Genomic DNA, 15414 nt, shown 5'->3' with positions numbered 1-15414 from the left:
TAGTAGTAGTAGTAGTAGTAGTAGTAGTAGTAGTAGTAGTAGTAGTAGTAGTAGTAGTAGTAGTAGTAGTAGTAGTAGTAGTAGTAGTAGTAGTAGTAGTAGTAGTAGTAGTAGTAGTAGTAGTAGTAGTAGTAGTAGTAGTAGTAGTAGTAGTAGTAGTAGTAGTAGTAGTAGTAGTAGTAATAATAATAATAATAAAGAAAGAGAAGAAGAAGAAGATGATGAGAACTTTGAGATGGAATATTAATGTAACGATTAAACAATGATAATAACAAATGTCAAGGTTAGAGGTTCCACTAATGGTATATCAAACAAGTATAGTATAAACTCTTATTATTGAATTGGAAACCACACACAAAGGAGGTTCCAATCAGATTATATATTGTTAACATGATTACATTAGTCATCTTATTCAATTAATGCTAATACTTGTAAATCTCGTCAAGCATTCATGATTATAACTTATGTTAACAACAAATCAAGTTCCTTTCATAGCTCAGGTGTCGGTTATACCATACATTATGGGCTATGAAAGTGCCAAGCATTTGTTGTACCAAGTGTTATACAACATAAATCAAGATTAGTCATTTAACAAGCAAAGTATTAAAGAGTGAACAAGATAGCAAATATAAAACATGTTAGTATCAAACATTAAAGTCCATATTAAGTTTACATTATACTTATTCTTACACCATTAGTGTAACCTTTTCACCTTGACATAATTAACTTAGCTAGACATAATGAAAGAAAGCAAAATAGATAAACAAAATAAGAACATAAAAGTTAACTAAGTAAAGGAAAGGAAATGAAAGGCATAAACTTAATATTAATGAAAACAAAGCATAAAAAATACAAAGAGAGAAAGGAAGAGCATGATCTTGATCTGAACACCAAGATGCCTAAATGCATGGCAAATGCCTCCTTTTATAGGCCAAAATTGGGAACTATTGATTTGATGACTAATTGATAAGTGGGTGACCAACTTTTGACTTGGTGACAATCCTTATCTTCTCTTGTCTGCCCAAAACGTCATTGATAACGTCAAAATTGGAGCCAGTTGTAAACATGAAAGTTGTAGGCAATTGTCTCAGCTTTCTTGTGTAAAAATTTCAGCTCATTTGGACTTCTAGAACTCCAGATATGGCCAAAATACCGAATAGTGCTCGGGCTGGAAGACAGATTCGGGCTTCTTTGTTGTTGCTACAATTTGGACTTGATAATGGCCTTTTTAGATCTTGGGCTCCATATGAAAGTTGTAGGCCTATGTCTTACCTTTCTATCCATATAAATTGGACCTAAATCTGAGATCTGTAGCTCCAGATATGACCCAATTACCGAACAGTGTTCCGGTTTGGATTGCACCGACATCTCTTCTCTAAGTTTGACCATCTCTTTATCCATGCAATTTAAGTTCTTCAAGTCATCAATCAATCCTTTCATTTATGTGATAGGCCTGCATTAAAAATAGACATTTACCACAAATTAAAGGTATCTTAGGTTATTAGATATATTATTATAAAACATGTTTTAGTTAAGGAGTTATTGATACTTCAAGTGCAAAATGATGATATAAAACCATGATAAAAATGCACTTTTAAGTACTAATCAATAATGCACTTGCTTGGCTATCTAAGATCAATCCAGTTTCCATGCCATAGAGGATGCAAAGTTCATTTAACTCCGTCAATCAGCATGGAAAAGCCAGAAAGGCATCAAGATTTTCAGCCCATATACATTTTTACAAAAACATATGGACTCCATTATTAAATACAAGCACAGACAAAGTTCACGAATTATGTAGCTTGGTCTTAAGTGTACGAGTTATGTAATGTTTTTCAAAGATAGTTTTGGGCATTATCTTATTTTATGCTATTTTTTCTGATAATAAAAACATATCGATTCTCGTTTAAAAAAATGCATAATAATATAAGAAAATATTTAAATAATAAGGAATATTTTCAGGTTAGCATGCATATCAATCAAGACTAGCTTTTTTCATTTTCTTCAATTCATCTTATAAACGTACCCTAAATCGACTTGGTATTTAAAAAAATATTAATAAATTTTCCTAGATGTTATTCCTAGTGTTTAAACCTATAAAATCAAGGAAAGAATGATATATCTTTAACAACGTATCATAGCATAATGTCATTATTACTATATTATAAAGATTGTCTTTAAGTCACTACTCCAACCAAGTCTAGTTTTAGATATTAATATTTTTTATATTCTCCAATCCTTTTTTATTCAATCTCATTTACTCTTCAATTATGATTTGGTGAATGCATGGTCAATCTACTCTTTGAAAATAATTATCACAAATCTTTATCTAGCTTTATCAAAATAAATATTTGATCTCATATTTTTCTTAATAGTTTGGATGTATATCTCACAGAAAACGTGCAACGTTTCTCTAGTCCGATAAGTTTTATCTTGACTTTGATAGCCTTCCATTTTTTTATTTGATAAGTTATCTCTAAACATCCAATTAAATAGTTAATATGATAAATGTAATATAATCATTAACTAGAGGCCTAGACATATTTGATTGTATTGTCTAATTTAAAATTCGTGAATTATGAATTACAGTTGATAATAGTTTTATTCTTGAATACATTGCCTAATAAAAATAAAAATATAGATATTATGATTAAAGAAAATATACAACAATAGATTAAAGAAGTGTTGTTGTTAGGTAAGAGACACAAAACTATACTCGGTAGAGGAAAGGTTCACACAAAGTAGCATAACAAATAAAGGAAGTAATAAGCTAAATACAACAAAAAGTATTACAACCTAAGCAAAAAGAAAAAAATAGCAGCGAGACTTCTTATAACAAGCAAGAGAAAATCATCTAAAATTAGTGTAAATTAGCAAAGGAAAGGTTCACATAAATTAGTATAATAGATACATGAAGCAGTAAGTTAAAGACAACCAAAAATATTACATCCAAAAAAAAACAATAAAAATTCTTATAACAAGTAGGGAAATGTCATATAAAATTAGCATAAATTAGCACAGAAAAGATTCGCACAAATTAGTATAATAGATGAGAGAAGCAACAAGTTAAAGATAACCAAATATATTGCACCCTAAGAAAAAAAAGCAAGTTAAAGATAACCAAATATATACCAAATATATTGCACCCTAAGAAAAAAAATAATAAGCAGGGAACTGTCATCTAAAACACCAGTAAAACTTCATATAACAAGCTGAGAAATATTGTTTGAAACACTAGTAAAACTTCCAATAACAATCAAGGAAATGTTTGAAATTAAAACTAAACAAGTATCTACATCTAGCTTTATCAATTGACTAAAGAAGGGACATCATTGTAAAAGAATGAAATCTAAGGTCAATGAGCTTGAAAACCTAATATAATCTAACAAATCAGTAACACCATGTGATTGATTTTATTGAAATATAACTATAAATTTAGGATATTTTAAGGAAAAATAATTATTTATCTGACAATCTTTTCTCAGCTGTTTTACATTCATTGTGTAGGTTGTTTTTTTTTTTGTTGCTCTACCATAATAAACAATAGGGGATACAAATCAAAAGTTTGAAGTCTGAACACAATGCAGCTAACACATATACATATATAATAGAATCTCACAATTAAAATAGATTTGTGTTATTGATTTTAAAGAGATAAAATAAAGTGGCAAATCTTTGATTTTAATTCTTAATAGGTAGCAAAGTAGAAAGTAATGATTATAGTATGAGAAATAATAATAAAAACATGTAAAATAAACTCATTGAAAAAGGGTGCAATTATTTCAATATGTTTATTTACCAAGATATAGATAACATAAATGATAATAATTTGTCTAAACATAATAGAAAAAGAGAAGAGGTAAACATATCTAATAGAAGGAGATGATGATTTTTATAAGAAAATAAGGATAATTTGATCTGGTTTCTCACTATTTTTTGGTAAAGTGTTTGGTTGGGAAAGAACAAATTGATGTTGAATCTCGGAATTTCAATCTTAATATTGGAAAAGAAAAGACACATAAGACAGGCAGCTCTGATGATCCCTTGAAGATTTTAAAAGAAATATAAAAAAGATAAGGGTGTTTGGAAAGAAGATAATGGTATTTTAGTTTTATAACAATGATTTTTTAGTTTTTTTAAAAAAAAAGGTTGTCGAGAGAGAAACAAAAACTCATCAAAAACTAAAACAAGATGCTTACGTGTACATGTGGTTGAATAACATTTTTTATAGGTTCCACTCTTTAAAATTATGCTTTAGTTAGCAACTAAACAATTAATTATGATAGTTTAATAAGAAACATAATATCTCCCATAAAATCAGACCCAATCTTGCTTAGTTTGTTTATCTTATTGGAGACATTTGACATGCATGGACACCCGATTCCTTCTCCGGTCTTTAATTATATGAAGTTTCTTTGTGCTATTTCATATGTACTTTTTTCTTTAATCAGAATGTGTGGTGTCAAGAAGAAGGCTCTTGACACCACACATTCTGATTTCAAAGACCTTTACTTGCATGAAAGAAACCAAAATTTTCTCAGGCACTGCCTTGTAAAGGGTAGGGAAGATTGTTTCACAAGCTGAATTTTGCAGAATTGCAGTAATCAAGAATGATAGGTATAAGTGTTCAATGTTCATTGAGAATAGTGTATAGTAATGTATCTATGTAACATGAATACGAATAAATCATTCATGCACAGTATAGTTTCAGGGTATATACCATGATAATGATAATGGTAATAATTTTTAATTTTTTTCTCGTGATTTTACAGCTTCAAATAAAAAGTTAAAATGATTTTTTATTAAATATTAAAATAAATTATAAAATAGTTTTTTTATCGATTAAAATTTTCTTAATGATTTTCTTGAAAAGGTTTAAAGTATTAAATATATTAAGATATAAATGAGTTGTTAGAATGTTTTTTATTGGAGTGCATGCAAAAAAAAAATTAATATATTAATAAAAAGAGCTTTTTCCATTAAAATTATTCTTATTAAGAAAAATGAATTCAAGAATATAAAGATAAACAGGCAATTTCTACAATCATAAAAAGATTGATCAATTAATATCCTGAAGGAGCAAGTGACAGTCATCTATTATTTAACCGTCGGTCTATTAGCTTTGATAAGTCATTGGGAGTAAATTATTATTTAATTCTTGTACGTTTGAGAAGGACAATTTAAGAATCTTAAAAAACGATTTATTGTCAACTTTCACCAAAGACTGCCTCATAATTTTTTAAACCACAAAAAATAACTCATAAATAAATAAAAAGAATTAAAATATAATTTACTCAGCGTTAAGTGGGATGACAAGCCATTAACAGCTCTTTGGAATTTTATCAACTCAAGGGACCTCCTCCTTTCACACTCTGCCACTCTCCCTTTCCTATGGGAGGGTTTATTAAAAAACAATTAGCACATAAAATCATTATTTTTTTACATTTAAAAAAATATTTATCTCGCTCTATGCTAAGAGAAACTAGAAGGCTAAGTGACATTACTATATTATTATTTTTTTACTGTTGCTCAAATTTATTGCATTTGAAATAGTAAAATTATAATTTTATCCTTGTTGACAAAATACAAATAACTTTGAAAGCAAGTGTAGATTAGTCTTTTAGTATATTTAATTATACAGTAAAATAACCAAATTATTTTTTAAATTAAAAAATAGTACTTGGCCCGGAAAGGGCACTTTGGTTTTATTCATTTCAAGTATACAATAAAATTATCTAAATGACCTTACTTGGAAATTGTCTTTGCCTTGGTCAAGGGGTTTTATTGTGTTTTTCACTTGATTTCTTTTTTTTCCTGTGTTGTTATCAAGCCTCAATAGGAGCATTTTAGTATTTAGGTATATGTACAATATTAATTCATTTATAAAAAGTTAATTGAGTGTAAGGATAAAGTGGAGTGAGTACTGACAGCATGTGCAATATTATTTAATGATTATACCTTGTTTTTTATAAAAGTATTTTAATCCTCGTAGCATCACTTTTATTACTGGATGGTTCATGTTGTAAAAAAATTATAGTTTTTACACCGGTGACTGTTTCTTTTTTCTTTGCTTTCTCCTCCTTAATTCTGGAGCCTTCCCTTAACCATTTTCAAAGCGGCCCTTTAATTATTTATTTTTTTATATTTATTATTTATTTTTTTATTATTATTTCTTTTATTTTAAACATTCCATAGAATTAGAATTTTTTTTAATTTAATAATTATATTTTTATTTCTCTCAAATTTAATTTTTATTCTTTTAATTGTTAATTTTTTTAATTATTATCTTAATGAAATTATCCTGTTTCTTTTTTCCTTTTTTCTTTGCTTTCTCCTCCTTAATTTTGAAGCCTTCCCTTAATCATTTTCAAAGCGGCCCTTTAATTATTTATTTTTAGACTTGTAATTATATCTTTTTTTATTAAAATTTTATTTTTTTAATTTTATCACTCAATATTTTTTTTTATTTTTTTAGTTTATTTTAAAAATTAAATTTTATATTTATAATTTTATTTTTTATAAAATTATTTCAATCTCATAAGTCATGGATATTATGTGTTAATCCAACTTGATCTTATATTATCAAATTAATTGAGGTTTGACCTTACTCTTGAGTTAGTTTAATATCAAGTGAGTTGAGCAAAATCAATAACACATAGCCACTTGTTTTAACATTCAAAATCAATAATACCTGTGGCTTGTCTTGACGTTCAGATTTAATAAAGCACGGCCTCTTGTTCGCTTGCAATTCTTCAAGAAAAGCTCCTCCTCCTTCCGATTCCTTTCCCTTTTTTTATTGTAATTGATAATGGAAGAAAAAAATAAAACCCCTTAATTAAAATCTATATATGGTGTATAAAAAAATTGAATGTAACTGGAATATTGGTCATGCCAAAATAGTCAAGGCAGAGGTTTATAGTGACAGCTCTCATTCACGCTACGCGTTGATTTCCCCGACTTAAGGGAGATAGTGGCCATTAGAGCGGTCCCTATGCCTGCTTTGACAACTACAGATGACTAACGTTAACCTCCTAGTCTTGACCCTATGCCCCTTGTTCTGTGTAGCTGCATATTCACAAACTTTCATTGCCATAAGATCTACAGTTAAAATAGTATTTTATTAGTTCATTTTCACCGGTTAGTCTTGTCAAAAACACTGCTAGATTATTTTTCAATTTCATTTCTCATGAATTAATTTTAGAATCCATAAAATTAATCAAAATAAACACAAAATTAATTTCAAAACACATGAAATTAATCAAGATTCCACATTAATTAAAAAAAATAAAGTTAGCTATGGAACCTATTTAGATTGATACTAAGAACCCGAACAAGCAAGAAACATGGCCAAAAAATTATATAAACCTCCCATAATCTTAAAAAATTTAAACTCAGATAATTTACGTGGCAATCTAAACAAATTCAAAAAAAGCTCCATGATCCATTCAAAACATGGATAGACCTAAATAGACCTAAAAATACAAGGAAGACAACATCATTTCAACCCTCCTTTTAATATTGAATCATATCTGTTTTTAATATTGAATCATCGATATATTTGACTGAGTAATTAACCAATCAAAATATATTTGGTTGGTGAAATGTAGTCAACCAACTTTTTCTCGTTCAAAGTTTTGCAGCCAGTTTTTTTCTCTTTCAAACTCAAGGGCAGAAAGACAATAAAATCATATTTTGGACCAGATCATAAAATTTCCAAACTAAAAGGACTGAAAATGAAAAAAAATATAATCACAGCCCAAAAACTTGAAGAAAAAAAATGCGCAAAATGAACAATGGTCTATATAGGATGATACTCGTATCGCAATGCTGCCAACATGCAATCGATCAGAGAGGAACCGGAAAACCCATAACATTCAAGTAATTAGAAATTCGACTAACAGCATACATTTCAAAGATACCATCCAAAGTATAAAATCACTGATTTGCAAACCACGCAGAATAAGAAGGGTCCAGGAGGAAAACAAATCACAGCAGAAACTTGCAACACAACAAAGAAAAAGACGAGGCACATTGTCTTTTCGAAAGGGAAGACAGATCCCTTCATTTCATATCTAGAACCCCCTATACAATAGTTAATACCCCCTGATATGCAAACCTTCTCCAGCCTATAATGAGAGACTAAACTAAGATTCTGCAGCATTGATGTCTAGTCACCTATAACACCACCAATTTACGTACTCTGAAAGCTAAATTGTTTTCCCCAACCGTTGGATGATCCAAAAATTCGGATGTTCATCGCCAAAAGGTACACAAAGTTGATGGCTATCTAAACAAATTCCCCCTTCTGTGAGATGAAGTTAGGCATAATCTAGTTTTTTTGGGGACAAAAATGTTAGAGATAGTTAGAACTGCCAAAGAGCTTAGGCTGGAACATATGTTAGTCATGGCAAGCAAAACTGCAATTGCTCTTAACATATCCACACCAGAAATACTGTTTAGCAGGCAGTTCACTGCAAACTACTAGGCATACCAGTTGCAGGTATAGAGGCAGCTTGGGAGAACGTGTGATGAACCATCGTAGTGCCATTCTCCAAAGCACCCACTAGAGGTGCACTGCCCTTGACAGTTTGCTCCAAAAGTTGAACAAGAGACATAAATATTTCCATCCTTGTTACATCCCTGTTTGCCTGCATATGACACTTGAATTTAGAAGACCAAATGCGAGGATTGTAAAAGACGTGCATTCATGACGCATTTAGTATGCTTTCAGCACACAATAATGGGGCAACCATAATTAAGATCACTAGCAATTTAAAGAATATATTCTGAAAATTACACTAAAGCATGGTAGTTTGCACAGCACAACAAGTGCCAATCAGACACATTTTTACCAAGGTTATGCATTTCTTTTCCCATAATCTTGTGGTTAGGGATCAGATGTAAAAGAAGACACTCATTTGGCATATTATTATTTAAAAACTATGCTCTACCCGCCTTGAAGAGGAATGATGAAAAGGACCTTTTCTTCTATGCATTGAGGACATAGAAGCCAGTAATGCCACTGGAAAGATCGTCCAAAAAGGTGAGGGCACCCCACATTCCTTCTATGAAAGGTTACTTGGGACCAACAGTTGATTATGCATGCAGTATTTCAGTTTAGAATCCTACCTCTACAGCAAAACGCGCCCAGATCTTGTCATTTCGAGTTTCCATCAGCCCCTTCAGGATTGTCAAACCCAATCCCCTAATTAAGTCAGCTATCTCTAGAAAGAAACCTCGTTCTTCACAAAGCATCTGTCATAAGAGGAAATACAAGATTCAACATATAGGATAAAAGAAACTTGTTAAAACCAACAACTCTAATATCTGAGTGAAGAAAAAAAAAAAAAAGGAGCTGTTACCTCAACGAGCATCTGACGAGGTGGATTCAGATCTTCAACTATGATAGGACAGACCATAGATTGTGAACCGACTTCAAATGCCCATGTTGCCCCTCCCTCAAAATTTTCCTTCAAAAGTAGTCCACTTTCCTTGTTAAGAAGCTGCAAATTTACACAAGAACAAAATACAAATCAGAAACATTTCTCTCGTTAGTAATTGTTCAAAGCACAAAATGTCAAAAAATGGGCTTATATAAGAGTAATTTAATCATTTCCAACATGCATTATCTGAGCATAAATCCTGACTGATGTCCTTCATAACTGTACTTGATAGGACAGATATCCCCATATCAAGTTTATGCCAATGAAATTTTGTAGGCATTCCCCATTCCTGCCCCCAATACCCATATGCTGCGGTACTAGACATTGTTTTGACAAAACAAGAGTATTATGTTCCCTCCATTAAGTTTGGAATGGGCAGGGAACAAAGCAACACCAGCACAAATTATCATGCATAAGATTATACATATATATAGTGTATGCAATTGATACCTTGGAGTCCCCAGTTTGTTTCAGTTTATCTGCATGCTTTGTCACGCTTTGCAAGAAAAGCATATGCTTGATTGTGCGTTCAAGCAGAGCATCTATGCTACACTGTTAGACCACAGTAACAGAAAGAATAGTATCAAATCTGACTGCCATCGTTAGCTATCACATGAAAAAGACATGCAGCAGAAGGATTAAAGAAATGCATTACTTTTGCTCCATTTGGTACAATCTCACGCAACTCCTTAACACGATCTTGGATCATCTGACGATCTTTCGGCCTAGGTCTTGGGTTCTCTCCAGCTTTAAGCCTTTTGCGATTTGGCTTGCTTGTTTCATCGTTTTTCTTGGAAAATGCAGTTGAAACACTGCAATCATGCCGAGCATTATGCCCTTGCTCAACCCAGGAACTCAGTTGGGACCCATAAATGGAAGTAGTTTGAGAACAAGTTCCTACATCATCCTTGCTGCAGCCAGATCTAAAAGAGCTAGATGCTATGGTCCCTGCTCTTTTTGGCAGGCAAATTAACTCCCTTTGCACCTGATCAGACATGCCAATCCTACCATAGGTGGGAGAACCACTGGAAAAGGATGGCATACTAATCTTTGTCAATGTTGTTCTGCAAGAAACATTATCATCTGAGCTCTGTTTGGCAGCAGAGTGTGCCTTAGATACCACAGCATCTAAAAGATGGTCAGTACCCGGGTCAGAGAACATGTTACTGTCTGAGACTCCTCCAGTAAGTGAAAAAGGATCAGAATTTGCCTCCCGGATGCTCATAAATGTTGAAGCATCTTTAACTATATCTTGTGTCTTCAAATATGGTTTGTCCCCAAGTAAATTATTCCACTTGCCGTTGAGTAATTTGTTTTTAAATTCCACACCCAAAACATCATACAAGTCATCCCCAGAGGGAGGTTGAGCACATGGTTCCTCGCGCTTAGCATTTACAGTAACAGTATTCTGACTTCCAGAAGCGCTCATCAGGCAATCATTAACGGAACCAAGAACATTCTCACCCAAATATACAAGTTCACCTGGTTGAGCCAGCGGGACATTAAGTGCTTGAAATAAATCACCTTCAATCTTTTTTTCCATTGTAGTTGCCTCCTTTTTAGTAGGCTTCACATCTGTGTGGGGATATTCAAGATTAGAACCCCCTGAAAGAATGCCCCTCGCACTTAATTGATCCAACAGACCAGATAAATGATCATCCTCTGCCTTTGAAGAACCAACATTTTGAGTCCCAAACCCAGCCAGAAGCGTCGATGAGTGATTGATATCTGCCAATTTCTCTGGTTTTAAAAGGGGACAAAGGATGGAATTTGCTCTCCTCTTAGTGCCCACTACACTAGGTAACTGTCCAGATATATGAGACTGTCCAGATATATGAGAACCTCCAGTAGAATTAAGAAAATGGCCTTCATTTTTCCTTGGGTCAACCATAGTAAGGCCCTCTGATTCATTTTTATAGTGGCTAACATGATTTTGTGCACCAACATCGGAGAAAATCTGCTGTTCCAGTAATTTTAGTATGCTACTATTGGTATTTGACTGACTAATAATTGGTCGATGATTGAATCCAAGTCTTAAATTGCTTGATGAAGTCTGGTGGTTCACCCACGCACCAGGATTTGAGGGGATCACTTCAGCTCCAACAACTCCATTTGCTAGCTGGCCCATGAATGGATTGTCTGGCTTCATAAGTGAGGTAATGTTTGGTTCACGGAAGTCATCACAAGATTTAGTTAAAATTCCAGTCGCATTGGGGATATGAATGGCCGAAGAAGTAGCATGTTGATCATCCTGAACCTGTCTAGTTTGAGAACAAGAAGGTTGACCAACAATTCTAGAAGCCTCCTGAGATGAGATTATTTGTTGGTTGCAGCTGTCCGCCAAGGAAGGAGTGGAGTTTGGCACCTTATAAGTTCCAGAAAAACACACTGGAAGAGCCATTCCACAGGAAATAGGCATTCCAATTCTTTCTGTGGGTTCTTTTTCCATATGGTTGTCAGACAGAAGTGCTCCAGGGACACACCCTAGTTGCAGGATCAAACTCTTCACATTATTCACGAACCCAATATTCTCCATAATCTGACAGTAAAGATAAAATATAAATACACAGAGCAACAGGAAAAATTCTTTGACATAATGAATAAGTGACCAGTTCCATACAATATTGAAATCACAGGTATTGCTGTAGAATCAGTGGTGATGAATAAGTAAGAAATAGATTGCCTCAGAACTCTACATCAACTCCAGTAAACAGCTATGCAAATATATGATGGCTATATTGAAAAACAAATTCGTGACTAGAAGGAATTTAATAAAACCAAAACCAAAATGGGGCACCTTTATGAAACAAGCAGAGTGGAAAAGACCAAAAGATAAGAAAAATAAATCTAAACAACAAGTGATACTATTTGCACAATATATCATTGCAATTAAAAATTCAATTCATTAGCACATCAAAACAACTGAATAACAAAGACTTACAGCCAAGGAAGAACCAAGTTGAAGTACACCATGAGGACAAACAGGAATAACAGCAATTGTCTGCCAAAAAAAAACTAAAACTTTCATGGAAGGCAGATTGAAAATTGTTGCAGAAATTAGAACATATGGAAAGCTTACAAACCTGCATCCCAGCTGAAAACTGGTGATGAACCTCATTTAAAACCTGTAGAACAGACAAGATTGAAGTTATAACAAGTTCATCTACTAACAGTGCAGCTGCATTGCATTTCACAGGAAGGACACGCTACTATTGCATTAAGATGCTGTCGTTTAACTTTCCATCAAGATAATAGAATTCCACCATTTCCTCTCTCTGTTAAATTCTGTTACGTATTATCATTAGAGTATGTGTACTAAAGATGAAAAAGGAGAAAACAAAAAATAGAACTTTCAATGGAATGGACTCCAGCTAGCAAATTGTCCAACTAAGAATGGCTAGTGGATACTGATATGCAATCTCAATTAGTGTAAAACATTATTCCATAGCACAGGATGAAAAATTATGTAGCGTACTTCTGGAGGATGGGCATCTTTACTGTAATTATTTGCAAGAATCCACTCATGGTTTCCTGTAAACGCAACACGCCCAACGATTCTGGAAAAATAACAAATCAGACTTTCAATTGGGCACAACAGGCAGTCATAATGTGAAACTAAAATGTAAGGTAAATGAAAAGGAAGAAAAACATACCCTTCGCCTACAATATTAACCTGATTATTCACCATCATTTTGTTAATAAGCGAACAGAGTCTACCCCCCGCTTGAATTCCAAGATGAGAAGAGTGGACATCAGAACCAAAGTGTCCTTCCCACTCTCCAAAAGGAAGTGCTAGGTTCTCAGTTCCAGAAGTACTTGGTGGAACTGAACATGATGTTGGCTCGAAGTGACATTCCTCCCAGATTAACAACCTGCAAATTAACATAATATGCTCAGATCATTCAACTCTATAACAGAATTGAGCAAGTAACTAAGACCAAAAAAAAATCCCACCTTCTGTTTAGTTACCAAAACGCCAAAGGAAAAAAAAAATTAGATACCATTTTTCTACCCCTTTTCTTAACATCTTCTCAGGATCCAAACAGAAGATAACAAAAGAAAATAAACTCAACCATTCAGCAGAATCTTCAGTTGCTGATAAAATCGTAACTGTTTCTTTCTATTCAAAACCAAGATAACAGGACGGAATGGAATCGAGCAAGCTAGGACGGAATGGAATCAGTAGATTTGAAGAACATAAAACCATTCCAATACAGAAAGGGTTTAGTCAAACCAATACAAATCAACTTTTTACTTAGATTCTTAAAGACAAAACAGAATAAACCAAAACACAAGGTTCCAAAAACAGAGGAAAAGAAAGGGTGTATTAGATTGCGCATCCCACATAAGACAACAGTGACCAATCAGACTTCTGACCGAAAAAGAAAAAGAAAAAGAAAAGGAACAGCCAGACTTTAACATATCATTCAAAAACAAAAATAGCCTAAACAGAAGAAAATACTGATGTTGGACCCTCTTATTGTTTGGTAACCGAGAAAATACTTCAAGAACAAAACCCAGAATCCTGTGTTAACTCCAGAACAGACAAAGGTAAAATCACTCATCAGATCCTCTTTGTTTGGTCACTCAGAAAATACAGGAAAAGCACAACAAAAAATAAAAGAAAACTCCAGCAAAAGATACACCACAAATTCCACTGTTCCCTCTATTTTCCTAACAACCAAGCACAAAAGCACAAAAGAACTCAGAATAAATGTAAAAACCCAGGAAACAGAAAGCCTTAAATAAATTCAAAGTTTCAGCCCTTTTTTTTCTTCGTTCAACTCCATTTTCTTAGCAACCAACCATACCAAAGAAAGAAGAAGAAAAAACTTACTTAGGATTCTGGCATCCGATCTTCCAAAAAACAGCATAACACCATTGATTAACACCACAAAGTATCTTCAAAACTTCCCTCAACAAAAGACCCATCTCACAACTTCAAACCGACCTCCAAATCAAGGCTTTCCTTAAACAACAAGAACAACAACTTAATAGCACGAAAAAAGTTACAAAAGTGGAGTCGCTGGTTTGTATCTGGTCAGAGCCAAAGACAGCACATTTCTTTGACAGTCTAACTTCCACGACAGGATCCTCTCCCAGCCTGCTTAGTTCTAAGACCACCGCTCCTTTTTCTCTCAGGATCCAAGCTCACTGCTATTAACATTCTCTCGTAACCCATCCCCACCACCGACACGCGAAAACCCCCGAAGATTTTCAAACAACAGAACAAAAAATAGCTAAAAGTCCCTAGATTATGCCACAAGCTTCTAGCTTGAAGGTAGCCTTGATTTGCTCCATTTTTACACACAGTAAGAAGGAAAGATTGAGAAGGGAAAAAAAAAAAGAAAAGGAGAATAATACTAAAATCTTGGAGGAGGGACTGTGTTTTGCGTGTGTATCTTTGGTCCTTGCTCTCTTTGGTTTTGGTTTCTCACTTGGCTTGGTGAGGTTGCAGTGTTGAGGGCTCAGCTGCTTTCTTTCTCTCTCTTTCCTTCCGTCTGATAATATTCTCTTCTGATTGTGTTGTGTTGTGTTTGAAAAAAGACTATTTTTTATAGGTGTTTAAACGACTTTATAGGCGACCTTGAAGGCTAGGATCGAGGATTTTTATAGAGTATGGTTATTGCCTTTCTAAAAAGAATATACATATATATATATATATATATGTATATTCTAAAAAGAATTATTACAGAGTATGGTTATTTCAAGATATTCTAAAATTTTCCGCCAGCATCATCCTCCTCGAAATTAAAGGGTGTTACTTTAGAAGTAAAATCTATTTAATCTTTTGATGAGAGGGTGTTTCTTTAACATTATCTAAGATATAGATTTGATGATGTCTTGAAAATCAAATGGCCTTGTCAGATGCCCGAAAAGAAACTTTTTTTTTTGTAAATTTTATGAATTTTTAATATTTAAATAAGTATTTAAACAAATACAATGATATAATAAAAAAATATTCTAAAAA

General features: G+C 33.0%; 2 protein-coding genes across 3 annotated transcripts; both read right to left on the bottom strand.

The window, feature by feature from the left end:
- Positions 1-7868: 7868 nt before the first annotated feature.
- On the bottom strand, positions 7869-14399 carry LHW (transcription factor-like protein). 2 transcript variants are annotated; one of them, XM_011023132.1, is made up of 11 exons: positions 14281-14399; positions 13097-13315; positions 12919-13000; positions 12527-12568; positions 12385-12444; positions 11833-11982; positions 10099-11748; positions 9894-9995; positions 9363-9503; positions 9130-9255; positions 7869-8648 (listed from the first exon to the last, which is right to left on the bottom strand). In XM_011023132.1, the coding sequence occupies exons 1-11, from the start codon at positions 14373-14375 to the stop codon at positions 8469-8471; spliced, it is 2847 nt and encodes a 948-aa protein (XP_011021434.1). In that variant the 5' UTR covers positions 14376-14399; the 3' UTR covers positions 7869-8468. The 2 variants fall into 2 exon arrangements, with proteins under 2 accessions (XP_011021434.1, XP_011021433.1); XM_011023131.1 differs by having other exon boundaries at positions 10099-11982.
- A 102-nt stretch (positions 14400-14501) lies between these two features.
- Positions 14502-15016, bottom strand: LOC105123497 (uncharacterized). Its single transcript, XM_011023130.1, has one exon. It carries the CDS (start codon positions 14623-14625, stop codon positions 14518-14520), a length of 108 nt encoding a protein of 35 aa, XP_011021432.1. The 5' UTR covers positions 14626-15016; the 3' UTR covers positions 14502-14517.
- Positions 15017-15414: the final 398 nt, after the last annotated feature.

This window comes from Populus euphratica, unplaced genomic scaffold, assembly GCF_000495115.2.
Source record: "Populus euphratica unplaced genomic scaffold, PopEup_1.0 scaffold10.1, whole genome shotgun sequence".
Classification (NCBI taxonomy): domain Eukaryota; kingdom Viridiplantae; phylum Streptophyta; class Magnoliopsida; order Malpighiales; family Salicaceae; genus Populus; species Populus euphratica.
The sequence above is the reverse complement of the archived record's forward strand: the minus strand, read 5'-3'. Positions and strand labels throughout refer to the sequence as shown.